The sequence below is a fragment of the Petromyzon marinus genome, chromosome 39, assembly GCF_048934315.1.
Source record: "Petromyzon marinus isolate PM22_M1 ecotype Great Lakes invasive population chromosome 39, UKy_Petmar_22M1.pri1.0, whole genome shotgun sequence".
NCBI classification, from domain to species: Eukaryota; Metazoa; Chordata; class Hyperoartia; order Petromyzontiformes; family Petromyzontidae; genus Petromyzon; species Petromyzon marinus.
Window position 1 is genome coordinate 11,993,589 of NC_133705.1, and position 19,444 is coordinate 12,013,032.

The following is a 19,444-nucleotide window of genomic DNA, read 5'->3' on the forward strand; positions in this document are numbered from 1 at the left end:
ATGCCAGGATACGAGCTGGCGCCGTCTGGTTTGCAGTGTTTAACATTACAGCATGACAGCATCCGAAAGTGAGAGATAATGGATTTACATATACCTATGCAATACACATAACTTATCACACAAACGCTACAATCAACCACTCACTTCCAGGATTACCGAGATAAGTTGCATCGTTTAATGGGCACAGAACAATTTCGGCAAACAATGACCTTATATATATTTTCAACAAACACCGTACTGTAAAAATTATGTATTGTATTAAATGCTTGACAGCTCGTCATATTAAACTTGGCGTAAAAATCAAGGTTTACATTACACAGATGTTTTTTGTTTCTTCGTACAAAATGTGAATGAGGCCAACATTGCCTGGATTTTACGTAAATTGAAAGCACCGCTCAAAATTGTCTTGCTGTTCATTAGCAATTGGATAGCAAATAAAGCACAAGGAATTTGTTTTTAACTGTACAATTAAGCAGAATTTTCCGCAATGCTCATTACACTCCACAATTACCAAAACTACCATCTTGCTAAAGTTACTGCAGTGATGTATTTTTTTTTTACAAACATTGGTTATTTAAATACATGGGCTATACACATAGGCAACAGGGATCCATTTACTGTTATAGTATGAGAAAGAAACATTATTTACACCAAATGAATTCTCATGAGTGGTCACAATGTGTTGAATCTGCTTGGTCTGAAAAAAATCCCCCTTAAATGTGATCATTTAAATGCATTTCAAAACTTCAAAAATGCATTGGCCCCAAGTCTTAGCAAGATCACACAACGTACCATTTAGAATGTGGCTCAAATTTAAATTCAACATAAAAAATAGGCCATGTTTCAGGCCACTTTTGTGAATTGCTTAAATAGATTTTTTTTGACAGCACCAGTTTTAATCGTGACTTATGTTATCCGGATTAAATGTTCAGTGGGCAATACAGTCTAACACCATATTTGATAAAATACTGAGATAGCTAAGTGGGAGACCAAACATTTTATAAAATATATTTCTTGTTCGCTATTATCTGTGTCATTGTGAAAGTGCTCAACTCGCCATGAAACTGTTGAGTTCAAATCCAAGTTTTCAATTGACTGAGCAACTGTTACGGCCAGGGTCGACAAATGAAGTACCACTTTGTAACAAATCGTTCATGGCCATCCTACCATAGGAATGGAGAACATCCGCCACTGGCCTAAGGAACATCATTGTAGAACGTCCCAAGCTCACCAAACAGAGGCACTTTATACAGGACCAAAATATACACAACTAATACACAAGACGTATATTGCATTGCTGTGGGATTTTGAGACACTTCACTCTGTTATCTGTGTACAATAACACTGAATATACATCTTCCTTACTGTGCCTATATTAATATTGAAAACACTTGGGTCTCTCGAAGCTTAGTGTCAGATTACAAAAGCGAACTCTTGTGTGAAAATTGTGTTGTCCACGCAGGTTATGTGGCCCATCTATGCCACAAACCCACAATTACTTAATTCCTTAGACCTGGGACCCATAAGTACAAACGTCAACCTGTGCTCTGATATATGTGACATGGGCCATAAATGTATTTAATTCTAGCATGTCACCTGAATAAACTAAAAATGTATTTTTAATTGCACAGATGATAGTGTCCGTTTGCTTTTCCAAGTCCCATGCAAGATAGGCAATTGTAGAAGTTGAAGGTGTGGTTGCATTTATACACCAATTCCCAATGGCATTGGATAATTGTTACATTTGCAATTTCTGACATGAAAGTTTGGAAAACTGCTATCCTCGAAACTCGACTTAACGATAAGGAAAGTAAATTACAAATAGAGTATTTTATGGAGCTGGGGTGGGAATGGTGGTGGAGAGGTTAGCGCATGGCTTCTTGAACCAGGCTATCCAAGTTCGATTCCCAGCCATGGTTAACATTGGCGAGTGTTATCTGAATCAATCCTAAATCATCCCTCAAAATCCATTCAACCAACCTGCATTGACCAGCTTGGTGAGACATGGTCAAACAACCCCCTGATTAATAGGACAATAGCCTTCCTCAGGTGAAGAAACAGGACTGTCCAGAAGACAGCGCTGTCTTCCAGGCAGTCCTGTTTCTTCATCTGAGGAAGGCTACTTGTGTTGTGGCCGAAACGTCGTGAGAATTTTATTGTTATTATTTTTATTATTTTATCCCCATTCTACGTAACTGTACCGAAATAACCCAGAAAATATATATTATACTTAGCAATTGTATAAATATTTTTTTTAATTAAGGCATAATCACATGCTTAAATTATGAGAGCTTTATTGCAGAAAATATAACTTTACCATAGCTGCTATTATTTATTAAATAGGTTTTACTGTTGATAACTGTGTGATATTAGGTGGCTGGAAAGCTAAGCGGTCAATGTAGAACACCTGAGCCAGTCTGCATGACACTAACGGTTTGATTCAAGTAGGCACCCAGGTCTCCCTCACAAAAAACATATTTAATGAAGCTTCAAGGGCTCAGAGATAATTAACTAAAGAACAATGACTTGAGTGTTCAGCTGTCGCTAACACACCCACAGTGCTGTTAGACCGGTAATAACAGCCAGCTCGTTAAGACCCGGGATATAGACACAGCAAAGCCCATTAAGATTCAGATCGTCGTAGATGTGGTTCAAGCTGCAACACGATTGTGGCCACGTAAAATAAAAGGACAAACGAAACAGAAAATAGTAAAACTGCTTAGCTGCTCGGACACAGCAATGTCCATTAGTTTTGTCACTGCTATGAACTCGATGGTACATTAGAAGATGATTGCCCATGGAGTACAGAGTTGGCTGGGTACCTGCCCCCTAAAGGCAAGCCGGTGGTGCCAGGCATTGGGCCAAACGGCCTGGAGGAGTTCCCAAAGGCCCTGTAGAGGCCTGTGGAGTCTGGGTAGTGTGCAGTGGGAGGGGCGTAGGCCCGAGTGCCGGGCCGCGTGACGGCCGGGGGCGGTACGATGGGCTGCACGCTGCGCCCGGGTGTGCCGAAGGAGAACTCTGGCGCCGGGCTGGTGGACTTGGACGGGGTGGAGGTGAGGGGGTTGTGGGAGCCGTGATGGTGGTGGCCATGAGGCTGGTGAGGGGTATGGGTCAGGGGCGGCACGACATTGTGCAGGACGCTTGGGGCCAGGGAGGTTGTGGACACACTTGCCCTGCTCCAGTCATCTGTGCCCACAGACCGATCCAAACAACACTTGTTACGCAATTGTATTTCGTTATGGTAAACATTGCCGTACAAATTATATCATGAATGAAGTACGATAGATCATTACAAATGTATGAGTCACCCTTCCAGCAATACATCTTATACATTAAATGTTTTTTATTTATTTCGATCGCCTGACAGAGAACTTGCCTTTGAAAATCTGTACAGTAAGATGTGAGACGAGAGTGGAGAGCCTGCTGGTCACGTGGGCCAGCACCAGCTGTTCATTGGCATCGCGTCGCACACGCACGTGCATTGATCCAGCCTTGGAAACAAAACGGACAGTTCCACATGAACAGTGTCCTTCAGGACGTATTACAAGCAACACTGCTTTTGAGCGGTGTTCAGGGCGTAGTATATCGTCACTATTCCATAGCGCTTGTTATTGATAATTTATGACACAAAGAGAACGTGCACTTTTTTATAATAACGTGCAGTCCATGATAAATGTTCACACCTCCGATTAGCACGGTTGGCTCCGTATGGTGCGAAAGAAGTTCAACATACATACAAATATGATTATACCACGATGAAGGCATTCCCAAGTCAACTCACCTGACACGGAACCAAGGTGACAGAATCTATTTCGCTCCCACACATGAAGTTTCATCACTCCATCTCCATGGTGGTTAGCCGCCAGGCAAGATCCCTCCCCTGACTGCAACTCTGTTACCAGTATCGTCCGTCGGCCATCAACCCTCCTACAGGATTGTGTTCTGTCCAATCCCACTTATTTTTCTGATTTGCACTTATTCTCAGATCCTCGCGTTTAATTTTTTTTATTGTAATTTTAAGCACCTACGATCAAATCAACCAGAATGCACCCCCCCCATCTCATGCAGGGGCAGAGCCACAGGGGGGGCTGGGGGGGCTCAGCCCCCCCTGAAATGATGGGAAAGTCGGTAATCGGGATAACCGCATATCCGGCTGCTGCAAAATGCAGGCTGCCACCTTGTGCTGCCCTGCAGGCTGCTTGAGCGGCAGACTTTCAAACTTATCGAACTTATTAGCCACATCAGCGGCTCCGACCTATTAATAAACTCCGCGTTCAGAGCCAATAAAATTTGTTTTATACATTTGTGGCGCCCATTGGAAAACATTACACTGGATATCTCAGAATATTGAAGTCAGCTCCCCCAAAGTCAAAATCCTGGCTCCGCCCCTGATCTCATGGGATCCCAGATGCTATGCATAGGATTGAGTCTGGCTCGTGCATGGGTAGGGTGATGACCAGGTGCTAAAGGAAGGTTCAAGAGGCGTTGTGGACACGAGAGGGCAGTGCAGCACACTCTAGTGCTGTTCTGCACTCCCCCCCCCCCAATTTCACCAAACCACACTGACCACCGTGAAGTATGGTCAAATTTCTCCCAGCCCGCAAGTTGTGGGGGAGGCCCCTCACCCAGCAGTGGATTGACACATGGGCTGTACACGTACGTTTGTAATTGTAGGCATAAACCTCTCCCTGTACATGTAACTTGAGCGGTGGACAGTAAGAACGTACGCGACCGCACAACACAATTATCACGGTTCTACGTTGTACTCAACAAAGGTAAAACTAATACATGCGCTCACCAGGGAGCCAAATGACACCGTCCAGAAGTGCTCGTTGCGGAACTCCAGCACTCCATCAAGGGTCGAAGCCTGGCGCATATAAAGCACATGATGCCGAGTGGCACGCAAAACATAAACCAAGCAGTCACACGAGTGGAAGGTACACAGAAGGATTTGGTATGCACATCGCCGCTGCAGAATAGCACGGGGACAGTTAACTCATAAGCTGTACTCGCCTCAAAGACAGTCCTTCAGTTAAGAGACCCTTGGATGTATGTACAGCTCAGAATACAAAAAATGATGAGCACCGTCCCCTAAGATTAGAGCGTAATGAGCTGGATGGGAGTTGGCCATACTTCACCACACTGGTCAGTGGAGGTTAGTAAAGGTTGGGGTGGGAGGAGGGAGGACCGGTTCAGATATCACTCGCCACTGATGTTAGCCATGACTGGAATCAAGCTCAGGTAACCAAGTTCATAACACAGTGTGCTAATCACTGTGCCACCGCTCTACCCACGTATTTTAAAAGTATACATTTTAAAAGTATAAATGACTTAATTTAATAAATAACGATCAAGACATTGTCTCTCTTGACAATTAAGGCAAAGATATTCATACTTATAATGTATTTGTAGGCAACTTTTTCATACTCTATTATAGGCAATGGCATGAGGACATTGAGCACACCCCAGAGAATGCTGTCAAAATATGTTTCACGGTAAACAGAAGCTATGACTGGGCGGCTGGGAAAGTGAAAACTATTGAATCAATATAAACTGGCAGAGTCGTGAGAAAAACCCACCTCTGGGCTGTCAACCTTGCGTGTACTTTGTAAACATTTCACACGAAGTGATTACTGGGTTGCCAAATACAAACCAACACTAAACTATACTGCCAGTAGTTTTGTTGGTGGCTCAATTACAGACTGGTTTCCTGTTGTACACACACAGCATTGACATGGGAAGATAACCAATTCCTATGACCGTTGCTAAGCATTCCAAATGTGAAAACCTACAAGAAACTTTTTTTTGGGGAACTAATAGTTAATTTTCGATTGAAAGCTTTCGTGACTGCAAGGATTCATCTTCTTTGGTTCTTTCAGTAAAGTCACGTAGAATGAGAATAAAATAATAAATTGATAAAATAAAATAACACAATAATATTCTCACGACGTTTCGGCCACAACACAAGCGGCCTTCATCAGGTGAAGGGACGAGACTGTCTGGAGGACAGCGCTGGAGTGAAAATTTATTATTTTATTCTCATTCTACGTGACTTTACCGAAAAAACCAAAGAAGATAATAGTTAATTGCTTGTAGTTTGCCAAGTCTTGCCTGCCAACATGAATAATTTATATTTTATTTGTTAAATTAAGGACAGTGAACGGAATTAATTGTGCTTCATTAATGGCAAGGACATCTGGCTCAAAACCAAAAATACCTCGTGCAACTGGCAAGACCTAATCCAAACAGAAATCAATCAAATGGCTTTGACACAGTGATCTGGGTGCTCTGCAACAATGCACTCTTCACCTCCCGCAGAAGTTTGTCCAACTGTCCTATGACGTGGGACGGTGTCGTCTGGAAAGCAAAGCAAGGAGAATTATGTTTTCATCGTGTGAGACGCATCACCCAAGAATGATGTTTGCTCATCGCAAACGATGGTAAAGCTACAGGCTGACAGAGCACGAAGGTGTGGCCAAGTGGCTTTTCTGTGATGTTGATAGCATGTACCTGGAGGAGCACCTTCCCACTGTAGAGGCTCATGGGGTACATGGTACCAAATGTCATCATCGCGATGACCACGGCAGACATGGTGTCCACGGCATAATAGTTACTAAAGAAGAGCAGAAAACCAGAGATTGGCTTAATGACCTTGTGTTACAGCTTGTGTGTGCAAGGAAATAAAGAGGTTAGTAGACCTACGGACTCAATCCACATCTCCCCGCTTATTTCACTCTACGCTCCTTCGTGTGCTTTTAACTATAGGAACACAATCTTGGAATCTTGCACTTAATGGGAGGACCCTTCTATCTCTGTTGGGTATTCATCCTGGGAACACAGTGGCTTCCTCACATGAATAAAATCACAGAATTCTTAACGGTCACTTTGCACAAGGTAAATCGTGTTTGTAATTCCATGCAGAAATTAATGGTCTTGCGTAGGAATCTAAATATTAATAAAAGTTGGTTCAGTAGCAATTGTGACAGCCTGTGGTTTATCCAGCCAACTTAATCCCCGCAAGCTGACATTCTGCCTATGAACAAATCACCCATAATCTCATACAAATCCCCGTAGCTAAGCAGGTTGAGCTGCCTGGCTAGTGCTTGGATAGGCAAACACCATGCATAAAACAGGTGATGCAGGCTGCTGCGTAGCCTACACTGTCGGCAGCAGAGGACAGGATAGATAGATAGTAGGCAGCAAGAACAATTCCGCTCTCCACGTTCACCAACCCACATTAACCAGCATGCTGACATAGACTCAAATAACCCCCACGACCCACAAAGGTGTGGGAGGAGGCACCCATCCAGCAGTGGATCGACAAAACAGCCGTTACATGCAGATGTGGATGACCCGATTAGACGAGCAACAACGGTGAGGCATGTAGCAGAGGCTTGCGGCATCGTACGTACTTGATTTCGATGAGCATGTAGGTGATGGAGAGGGCCAGGGAGCCCGCCAGGTCGATAAGGACAAATGGGTTCATGCGTGGCAGCAGAAAGCTGCTGAGGCCAGGCACCACGCCGCATAGGCTGCACACAGCGACACAAGCCTCCGTTGTTGCATCTCTACACACAGCAATACAATCACGCCTCCAGCCTTCATGAGAACAGTTTTTTTTTTATCAGATAGATTTATCATTATCCAGTAATCTAGGTGATGTATTGATTCATTAATTCATTAAAATACATCATTGTATCAGAAATATCATTATTCAGAAAACTAGGCATTTAATGAGTATTTAATTCGTTCTTTAGAATCAGTTATGTTTACGATAGATGCATAAAACTGTGTGTAAGAGTTGTTTATTTACCACCTATGCATATGCTATACAAATTTTACATTTTGGTTAATGGAACTAATGAGACAGAATATATGACACGTAAGATACAACCAGATGGTACAAACGACACAGGAAACAACCGATAATTCACCTGAATTGTGATCCTACATTGTAAAATGCCATTAAGTCACGTAGGGAGGAGGGCAAGAGAGGGGTTAATTTTGTATGTGTCTTCATAACACGACGTCATCCTGTGACCTCCAAACAAATACCCTGCTTAACTTCGAAGGACAATTTTTATATTAACATGAGGGCTTAATAATTGTGTTTAACCACATATGCCTATAAAGTTTAAACAAAATACACTGCACAATAGCATGTGCAACAACTGCACAGGATTTGCATAAATTAGACAAGTGTTGATTACATGCATGTGAAAATTAAAACCAAATAATTCATGAATGCCTAATGAGGGTTGTTCATCTTGTCAATTTACTTATGCACAATGTCCAGTTCTAATTAAAATTAATTACAATGAGTGTTGTACAGTATTATATGCGTTTGCCTTGCTTCAACATTATTATGCATACACCGAAGTTAATGGAATAATGGAACCTGTGATGATCTGATGTATCACCGTGATCTTAAGTTGGAGCTTTGAGCTCCCAAAGGAGGTCAAATTGGTTCATATGTGGACAGAATTGTATGCTTTGTGACTACAGCAAAGACAAATAAGTGTGAAGTTATTGTGATAAAGTCCACCTCCTATAGGCGTATGTATGCTGAACTTCTTTTGCACCGTACGTAGCCAACCGTGATAATCGGAGGTGCGGGAGAAGAACAAACGTAACACAAAAAGCAGTTCTAAATTAATGAGTTTGTTAATCTAGATGATTTAAAAGTGCATAGCTCCGGTGGCTTTCGAATATTGGAACGAAGAGCGTTCCAGATGGCCGCAGAAGCGCACTCAAAAGCACGCAATGCAGTGATCGTTTTTGTTCGATGGCTCGCCAAAAGCTGCTGAGATGACCGGAGTTTGCGTGATGGTTTATGCTCCGTGACTATGCCATCGCGAGGTAGGGTACTAAAACTCAAAAGGGACCGGCCACCTCACCTCCTGCTGAGGTCAGCGACATGCTCTTGTAGCCAACTCGTCGACGCAGCTGAAAAAGAAAATAACGCAAACAAAACATTTGTCCTACCCCAATACAAAGTGTATATTTTGTATCAATCATGTAGGTGCTCTATATTCCATGTTTACATCCATCGCAATGCAATTCTGCTGGCAATGAGGCACAATGTGACCACAAAATGGCAGCATAGCGTGGTGTCCAGAATTATGCCAGTACAAAAAAATTGATAATTTAATCTACCTGAGCAGAGCTTTAAGTCGGCACTGCCTCGTATACATGGGTTTTCTCTGCATACTGCAGTCCCCTCCCACATGCCAGCAATGAGAAAACTGTACCCTCAGAGACGTGTGTGAAGGGCTTGTTGGGGACCACCAGCATGGTCAGGAGGTGGAAGAACAAGGCGACCAGGGTCCCCAGGAGAAGTCTTCCCCTACCATGAACAAGAGCACAGTGCAGAGTAACAGAGTACATCAGTAGAAGCTCCTCCTGTGGTTGTATGTATGCTGAACTTCTTTCGTACCGTACGTAGCCAACCGTGCTAATCGGGAGGTGCAGTTGTGCTGTACAACCGAATACTTGGTTACAGAAGAAACTCCCAGAACATGGAGCAAAACTTCAAACATCAACCAAAAAATACATCTTAGAGCTTAAAAAAGCCCTTTATTAACCGCATGCCAGTCCGTCAAGATTCAGCCTATCTTACTCAACAGAGGCCTGGCTTTACATAATTCAGTTTAAAAAAACATGAACTTTTGGACATTTGGACATGGGTAAATTTCAAATTTTAAACTTGTCACACAATGGTCTACTCTTGCAAATTATGTCAGACCCATTTGACGCAAATACACAATCTGGTTATTCCCTGCATACATTTTATGGGTGGTGGCATGGGTCAAACTGTCAACTCTATATACGTACATATTTAATATTTATTATCCAAGAGGAATAGGCATTTTAAATGGCTTGTACACGCACACATATATTTTTTTAAAAAAATTCCTCATTGATTCAAGGGCATTTTTTGCCACTGTGGAAATTGCAGTGCCGAAAGTGGTTGCAGGGGTCACATGAAGCAATTACAAAGAACATAAAACAAATCATAAGAAAAACATTTTTATTTCAATCCTAGGCTATTACTTCGTACTTTGTGCACCAAGCTATACAATCCTACAACCTGAATTAGATTCTTGGCCAAAGATAACATCATTTGCGAGATATAAAACATGCAATGAAAATATTGTTGTACTCAGGATTTTAAGGGCAACAAATGTAAACCCTTACATGATGTCATGCGGGGCTTCAATATGCTCTCATCTGCTTACGCATAAAGCCATTCAGTAATTTAAAATAAAAGAGGCAGTTATATTAAAAGCCATTTCCAAAAATAATAATAAACTTACGTGTGAACCTCAGGGGGCTCAAGCAAGCGCTCCAAACTGAAAGTGGAATTAGACGAGGTAATACGTTAAAACAAAACCGAATAAATATTACATAAAAATGCAACGTTATGCGACTCACAGTTGTAACCAGTGAATAATCACGCATCAATTAATCAAGCTCATTGATTGTTGATCTTAACTAAATCGATTAGGTAATCATCATAGTGAATACATTTTCATTGTAGTGAACTCTCAAATATGCAGGGTAATGGGTGGTGGGAAGAGATATGGAGATATGCCCCTAATAAAATAAAACACGGGTAATGCAATGCATATGTAAGTTAGGCTATAACAACCGCACTTACGCATAACAGGGAAGTGAAGATGTAGAATGTGTCCTCTGTAATTATTGCTTCTTAAAGTTACCGATGTACTTGGCATCATGTTTAAGTCACTGACCCTCGACGAGTGAGGAGCGGTTAATAATAGAACCAGCGTATTTGTCAAAGCCGTGAATGAGCAATGTTTAATGCGCAACCCGGATAGTCTGCCTACGTATACTTTTGCATGAATTGTATTGAATATATCTGTTCAATACAGTTGTTTGGTAGGAGGCAAAAACAAGAGGCAGACATTGGCTGCTTAATAAGGTGAGTATTCTGCATTTTGGTCTGTGGAAGTTGACATTACAGAACTGCTATTCAAGAGTCCTTCAAAGGGCACTGCATAGTCTCATGTGCCATGTTGATGTTCTTTGAATGGTCATCTAACCTAACGTATTTTTTATCTCAGAGAACCAAGCAAGACGGCATTGGCTTGAAATGATCAACTCGTCATACCTAAGAACCCCCTTTCTCTGTGGGCGACTGAAAACCAGATTCGAACCAGCGCTCTGACTCGAGTCACCGGCCAGCTCTCAGCCCTACCATTTGCAAAAGTCTCATTGTCTCAGGTTGTCACTCACCTCTCCTTGAGAATGAAGAGTGCTCCTAGCTGGGCCAGCACTGTAGATGCAAAGACGGCCAGCACCTCAAAGCGGTCGTACCTTTGTGATAAGATATAAACAAAAACCTCAGGGTTTCATGGACAAGGCAAATTCCCAAGGGGACAAATAATGGCACCCTATATCACATGACAGACGCTTACTGAATAAGTGAGAAAAACGACGCAATCATATATTTTAAAAAAAGCACGGGACTTTTAAGATGATAAAACTCAATTTGAGAACATTACAAGCACACTAAATCAGTGAATAATGATGGGAATTGAAATAGCGCGGTTGGTAAGCAGTGCTCATAATAGAGCTATATTAACACTTACAAAAATAATCAACTGGGAAACTCAAGTAAAATAATCTGGCCACAAGTTAAACTATTAAGCCATCTGATTCTCCTGCAATCGGCTGCTTTTGTGATGCAGAGAAATCATATCTTTACTCAGCTGCGCTCTAAACATTGACCAGTCGACATTTGTTGATTCCTCATTACATCTTCGTTCACTCGGGCTCATTATTTATCACCATTTATCTACACACGTGGTGTTATTGTTCATTACTCACACTTCCATAACATTAAGTCTGATATCAGTTGGTAATCGACCATATATTGAGTGACAAAATGGCATATATTTTAGCCCTGGTCCTGAAAAAACTCAAACCCGGATTCCAGTAGGCCACTGGTAAATCACCGGAGGCACGTGTCATTTCTCGTGATATCTCGACATGTTATTCGACCTTGAATTGAAATGTAAAATACTGTGAAATTGAAACGTACCCAAATGAGTACGTGGCTGTGGGTCTCTTCATTGTGATCCATAGGCTTATTAAGCAGGTCAGCAAACTGAAAAGCAACGACACAATTAGTCTCATCGAAATGAAAAAAAGACACCTGCGTCTCAACCTTAGGAAGCAACTCTGGGTCTAAAAAGACCCAGATTTATGTACTTGGTATACATGTTGCAAAAGCTCACATGACCATATAAAATACATTTATCATATTATTATATAAAAGGATCAATGAGTAATCTTTTGTGAGTGAACAGTGTTTTTTTGCTTTATAGTGTCTTCCTGTCCTGATCACTTGGACAAGTGTAGGCAAATTCAAGGCTTGCATTCTGTGGTTAAAACACCTCAACATTTTAAACATCAGTGGGTCCTTTTACTTGCAAATGTGTTCATCGTGTGTTCATACACTGAAGCAACAACAGCGTTACGTACCTAAACAGATCGAATATGGTGAGGTAGGTATATGCTGTTAATGCTGAAACAAGAAGCAAAAACATCGAGATGCATATATTTTTGGGGATCTTGGCAACAATTAACTACAATACAGCATCAATATATTGTGCAATTCTCATTTTTTATTTTCTATGACCTGTAATTGTAAACATCTGATGCTTACGTTTCAAAAAGGAGTAGACAAGCCACGTTATCTGGTTTTCAATAAAACCAATCCTTAGTATTACAAAAAATAAATTTGGGGTGGTTGGAAAAAAATGCGATGAGTGAGCTCAAAAGAGCAAGTTTTCGAAGCCAAAAATTTGATTCCTGCAGCCACTCGCTAACCTTAAAGGGGATTTCCATAACGTGCCACCTGCTGTAAAGTTGTTCATCTACTCGCAGGAAGATGCATTTGTGTGCCGATGCCATGGCTCAACGTCCAAGTTGCAAGATTTTAACATTGCAGTGGACTCGAGTACCTCCGGTGGCTGCAGTGGACAACTGATCACATTACACCTGAGTTGAAAAGATCAATTCTTACTAGCATGATTCGAAGCATGCATTGTAAACTGAAAAATCAATATTCATCGATGGCTCGATGCAGTTATGCTCGTAAAGGTATGCCATTAAGAGCAAATAAGGTTACCCAAGAATTCTTGATGATAAAACATATTGTTTATATACTATTATCGAAAGTACTAATTTTATCGTAACATTGTGTTGCTGATGTAGCTTGAAGAATGAGTCAAAAATAAAGCTAAAGAATGTACATGAATCATGTTTGAAATATTTTTCAAATCAGCCTCATTCCAGAACTTGCCCTTTTGAGGTATAACTACATGCAATATAACAAAATATAAGCTGTGTAGTAGTCAGCACCCACCCATGCTGTTTGTAGAGCTGCACCACGTGATGAGCAGGGCTGTGCAAACAACATTGAGGACTCCAAACACAAAGATCTTTCTTGACTGAAATTTACAAAGCAACACAAGGTAATTGCAATGCCAGCAATCAAACCAAACTATTTGCATATCTTTTACTCTTTTTCTGAACGTTATCCTCATTTTGCTATCAACGTAATGTCATGAAACAAAGAATCCCTTTGGATTTCTTGCAGAGCAGTACAACTTTTTTCCTTTTAGAGAATGGCCTACTTCAAGTGACCTCTATTTTACACAATAGGGGGCAGCGCTTTCCCACCTGCTCTACCGCTCAGAGTAATGTTCGTAACATCACATTAAACGGCTTTATTATGATAGGACAACTGAAGTGGTATTTTTTGTTATTTCCAGTTTCAACATCACAATTAAAGTTAACAATGGCATTGGCAAATGCTCAACATTCCTACCGACCATCATGCTTCACTGAAAACAAAATGTAATGCTGGTACTTATCTTTGTGTGGATGTTGCAGAACAGCAGTGGGTGACGTTATTAATTTCCTTGGTAGTAAACGTGTTTATTCCATACAAGCTAATTATATGCTTTATCTTGTTTACAGCCTTCATAACAGAAAACTACATTGGTGACGAACGAGCTTAGTACTAGGATGGGAGACTTCCAAAGAATAAAAGAGGTGGAGGTTTGGCTTGAGAGGCAGCCAACAGATGGCAGTACAACATTCGATGTCATTTATCTGTGCAGAGATTTGAGTATTACTCCCCTGAGACATGCTGTTTTTCTCGTACTCTGATTCCTCCCATATAAAGGGCTGGCCAAAACATCCCAATGTGGGATGCTTCTGAATAGGAGTCTCGAGGCTAAATTAAGCTTTCAAGGTATATAAAGAGCATTTATTATTAAATGTTAACCTTTCCTTACCAATACTACTGATGATCTCCCACAGTGCAGGTTATCAAGTGTACCCATTTTATCATCCTTGAAGAGACGATAATGATATTTAAGCTAATGTTCAAGTCTTAGCTCACTACATCACCGAATGAGCATACTGTGACACATTTGATGAATAGCACAGTTACTGATTTATTACAAATACAATTACCCGTCTGTCTGAGGCCACCAGTGTTGATTCCTGTATTAATCTGCTGAGCAGAGACCGCTGCGACTTCCGGAAAGGGTGGATTGTTCCCTAGGGTGGATATGAGAGTCAAAGTATCAGGCACTACACACACACACACACAAGGGTCAAAGGTATATTCACAACATTTATAATCGCACTTACAAAACACCACAATGGTGTCGGGCCTCAGGAGTGTACATACGCTTGAACAATAGCCACAGATAGCAAAAACCTTAACCTGCTGAGTGCATCTATTTTAAAGTACACAGCGATAAGCCTAGAGTGGGTAAGAGTGGTTGTGTAGCGGTTAATGAACCAAGCAAACTGAATGTGATTCTTGGCCATAGCCAACATCAGTGGCAAGTGATATCTGAACCGGAATTGGGCCCTCTTCTTGACCAACCCGTGCTGACCATCAAAGTGAAGGAAGTACAGTTAAAAAAATACATTGATCTAAACAGGGTGGGAAAGTCCTCATCCTGCAGTGGATTGACTCAAGGGCTGTATATTTACACACACAAATACACACACACAAATGCACGTGTACTTATGTGCATCATATATAAATCTATGTACACTGGGATGAAAGCCAAGAGTTCGGTCAATTAACTATCATTATTTGGTGTGTGAAGGCTCTCAATGAATTGGATTTCCAATTCACAGATTGTTATTTACAATATTCCATATAAAATAATTAAGTGTGTGCAATGTAAACATTATTAAATTACTTACAGACACATATTGATTTCCAAGGTGTAGTGTCTTATGAACAGGTTCTGTGGAAACATACACAAAACAAATTAATAAACATTACATTCCAGGTACACTTATTATTAATGTTGTATAAGCAACATGGGTCGACGTCGCCCAAGCACAACTCATTTACCTTCCCTCTACATGGGGGCACAAAGTGAGCAATGAAAGCAGTTTGTATACGGTATGCAACTGGTGTACTAAGAGAAACCCCACCACATACCAGAGGATAACACTCAAATGTTTGTAAAGTTTAACGAACCCAATTGGTGTACTGCAACCTCATGGCCAATTCACAGCCTAGCGTAATTGGGATTGGGAAGTTTCACCAATCTATGCGATGCGCTAAGGATCGTCTCCAAAGTGCTAAATAACAGGAGCGTGCCACTACGTCTGGTTAAATGTACTTTGATGGTGGGAGCGGTGGTGCCGTCCGTATCGTACTGGCGAGTCGAATTTGATCCAGTTCTAGCCAACCCCTACACCAACTCACACTGACCAATAACCCCGATGACAGATACATCATGGGGAGGGATTCATCGAGCAGTGGATTGACAAAGAGCTGTACATATATTTTTCTTATATAACTTTTTTTATCATGTATGTAGTAGAGAAAGGGTCAAACTACAGTGCGGTTCTTGAAATTTCCAAAAAAATGGCTCTTCTTGTTATTTTGGTTGCCGTCCCCTGACCGTGGAAGTCCATATTCTTAGCTCTTTCGGTAAAGTCACGTTGAAGGGAAACAATAAAATATATATAAAATAAAATATATATAAAACAATAAAATATATATAAAACAATAAAATATATATAAAACAATAAAAATTCTTACGACGTTTCGACCATAACACAAACGGTCATCATCAGGGGTGAAAAACCAACGGCAAGAAACATTTGAAAGTGGCGGTTTGTATTTATTTATTTTTAAACGGTGTATTTATTTATTTATAAAAAAACCGTTAGCACCACGGGCAGCGATTTGACAGTTTATTTAGAAGGACGAGTCCATCTATGTTCTGAAAAGAGGAGGGGGGAGACGAAAAATTAATGGATGGTGTTTGAAATCCACCGTAAGCGTGAACAATCAATTAAGACCTGAAATGGTTTATCAAATCCTTCCAATGATTGCTAAGCCAGAATCCATCTTCTCGGTTGAAATTGTTTCTGTGATTGTATATGTGGATAGCCTCATGAACGAATCTCTCATGCTAGCCAGATGGCATACAAAGAACCTCTGTCTTGGAGAAATCAATGTCATGTGAGCCTACTGAATTATAACAATGATCTGCAACGGCCGAGGTGTTGGTCCTACCGTGTTTAAGGTCTGCTTTGTGTTCAAGAATGCGGTCTGAGACATGGCGTTTGGTTTCTCCAATGTAACTACTATCACAGAGGCAACTTAGTTTGTAGACACCAGGGTACTGTATGTCCGGAATCACATCTTTTACAGACGGAACCAGATCACGGATTTTATGTAATGTGTTGAAACGGACCTGGATCTTGTGTTTATTCAAGATTTTGGAGATCTTTTTTGTGATCCCCGCAATGTAGGGTAAAGTGATGGTTTTGAAAGGCTCCTCAAGAGGGTCCTTCTTCATGGTTTGAGTGATAGCTTTGCGGATTGTATAGTCGGAGTAACCATTAGCCTTAAGAGCTTGGTGTACGTGCTTGAGTTCACTGTCTATGTGTTCCTGGTCGGATATGCATTGGGCTCTATGGTACAGAGTCTTGATGAGAGAATTCTTCTGTGATGGATGGTGGTGGGAATCCGGTTTCAGATAAGCATCCGTATGGGTAGCTTTCCTGTAGACAGAGTGGCTCATTGAACCATCAGGTCTCTTTTTTTATTAGGACATCCAAAAAAGGTAGCTTGCCATCTTTTTCGACTTCCATGGTAAATCTGATGGCTGGGTGTATGGAATTGATGTGGTCGAAGAATTGGTCTAGAGTAGGCCGGCCATGTGGCCAGATGACAAAAGTGTCATCCACATACCTCTTCCATAAGGTTGGGCGTAGAGTGGCAGTCTGGATGGCGTCAGTCTCAAATTTCTCCATGAAAATGTTAGCTATAACCGGAGATAGGGGGGAGCCCATTGGGGTGCCCTCAGTTTGTAGAAAATTCCATTCCAAGTGAAGTATGTATTGGTTAAACAGTGTCTCACCAGGGAAGTCCAGTTCACCAAGGAAGTACAGTTCACCATGGAAGTCCAGTTCACCATGGAAGACCAGTTCACCATGGAAGTCTAGTTTACCATGGAAGCAAATTCACCATGGAAGTCCAGTTCACCATGGAAGACCAGTTCACCAAGGAAGTCTAGTTTACCATGGAAGCAAGTTCACCATGGAAGTCCAGTTCACCATGGAAGTCCAGTTCACCATGGAAGACCAGTTCACCAAGGAAGTCCAGTTCACCATGGAAGTCCAGATCACCATGGAAGACCAGTTCACCATGGAAGTCCAGTTCACCATGGAAGTCCAGTTTACCATGGAAGTCCAGTTCACCATGGAAGTCCAGTTCACCATGGAAGTCCAGTTTACCATGGAAGACCAGTTCACCATGGAAGCAAGTTCACCATGGGAGTCCAGTTTACCATGGACAGGGGTCGGCAACCTACGGCTCCTTGAGAATTGTTTTGTGACGTTATTTATTCAGTACCGTCTCGTATTCACGTGCATTGCGGCTCTTGTAATATTGAGGGTTTTTTTAATGAATTCGAAAAAAAATTATGTGTGTCCACCCCTGTTGTAGAGCAATGTCAGCTTATACGATAATTGCAACATGCAACGCTATGGCACATTGACGCTGTGCGCGATGGGATCGCGAGTGCTATGTGATAATGATCGTGCACGTGGCAGAGGAACGATACTCAGAAGTGGGCTTTGCGCAAGCGGCCGACGGTCAAGAATAATGCCGGAGTGGCAGCCAAAGGATGAAAACGCGTCCGAGTGAACGTCGAGGTGTGGGGGGGAGGGGTAGAGCGTTCCAATCGGATCGGATCGCGTGTATGCGCTGGTGGATTAATTGGATTGTGAGAGATGACACTGAATTGGAGACTTTCGTCCAGCAGTGGATTGATCATGGCTGATGATCACGACTACTCGTGGCAACGACTCTGTATGTCGCGCAGGAGCACTGCACACCGAGAAAGTCAGACACTCCAAAACTTGACGGAAAACGACACTCTACGGAGCGTTATAGCGCACATAAAAATATCAGTTTTTATTAATTCCGTCGTCATTTCTCTCGTACGCTACCCCCGCCCTTTGACCACCCACAACGCGTTACGTCCCCGCCGCTTGAACGCCGCCCTCCCCGGCAGCGCTGCCAGGCAAGGACGAGGCTTCCCTCGGGCCCAGCGATCCCTTTCCAAGGACATAGCCGCACCTGCCGAGTTCAGGCGCGCCACGTCCACGGACACCATGTCGGGTCTGTAGGTGGCATAGGCGGAGATCTTCCTCTCCGTCACCTCGGTGGGCACCACGTCGGGTTTGGGCCCCAGCTTGCGCGGGTAGTAGCAGTCTCCTACCGGGGCCTGCGCGGACGTGGAGGCCGCCATGTTGAGGGATTCGCCTTAGGGACCGCGGCGATTTCAACCCCCCGGAGCTCTTTAGGCTGCGGCGTGGACACTGTGCAGGGGCATTGTACAAAATACAGGGTGAATACAGAATTAAAGATTTCGTGACTGCATAAATTACTCATTGTTTTTTTTTCGGTAAAGTCACATATGTAGAAATACCATGAAATTATATTAAAATAAATCAAAATCGAAATGTCGTGATTGATTTATTTTAATATAATTTTATGGTATTTCTACATACGTGACTTTACCCAAAAAAGCCAATGAGTAAAATACACCCTGCTTCACAAATGTTTTTTTTAAACACTCATAGGGGATTATCGTTTTAATGGAAAAATAACACATGATAAACTGGAACGTGATAAATGTTAATAGCTTCAAAAAGTCAAAGAGTCTCCCACTTTACATTATGAGACCTCCTTTGCCAGTAACAAGATGTAGTAATAGGTTTTTACCCTTTTAACTGGCACACAAACTGACACCTTTATTCAAGGCATCATGTTTGCAATAACCACAACACAAGCAGTCAAAATGTAAACAAAAGAGACAACTCTGATAATAATATTGGCACTGTCCTTGAA

The 19,444-nt window shown here is 41.9% G+C and overlaps 1 protein-coding gene across 1 annotated transcript; it reads right to left on the reverse strand.

The window, feature by feature from the left end:
• Positions 1–152: 152 nt before the first annotated feature.
• Positions 153–18,890, reverse strand: SLC30A6 (solute carrier family 30 member 6). The gene is made up of 16 exons (XM_032968266.2): positions 18,671–18,890; positions 15,265–15,308; positions 14,515–14,601; positions 13,397–13,481; positions 12,511–12,553; positions 12,068–12,133; positions 11,260–11,340; positions 10,317–10,352; positions 9,252–9,346; positions 8,898–8,946; positions 7,413–7,532; positions 6,511–6,613; positions 6,310–6,357; positions 4,799–4,867; positions 3,377–3,491; positions 153–3,186 (listed from the first exon to the last, which is right to left on the reverse strand). The coding sequence occupies exons 1-16, from the start codon at positions 18,840–18,842 to the stop codon at positions 2,762–2,764; spliced, it is 1,638 nt and encodes a 545-aa protein (XP_032824157.1). The 5' UTR covers positions 18,843–18,890; the 3' UTR covers positions 153–2,761.
• Positions 18,891–19,444: the final 554 nt, after the last annotated feature.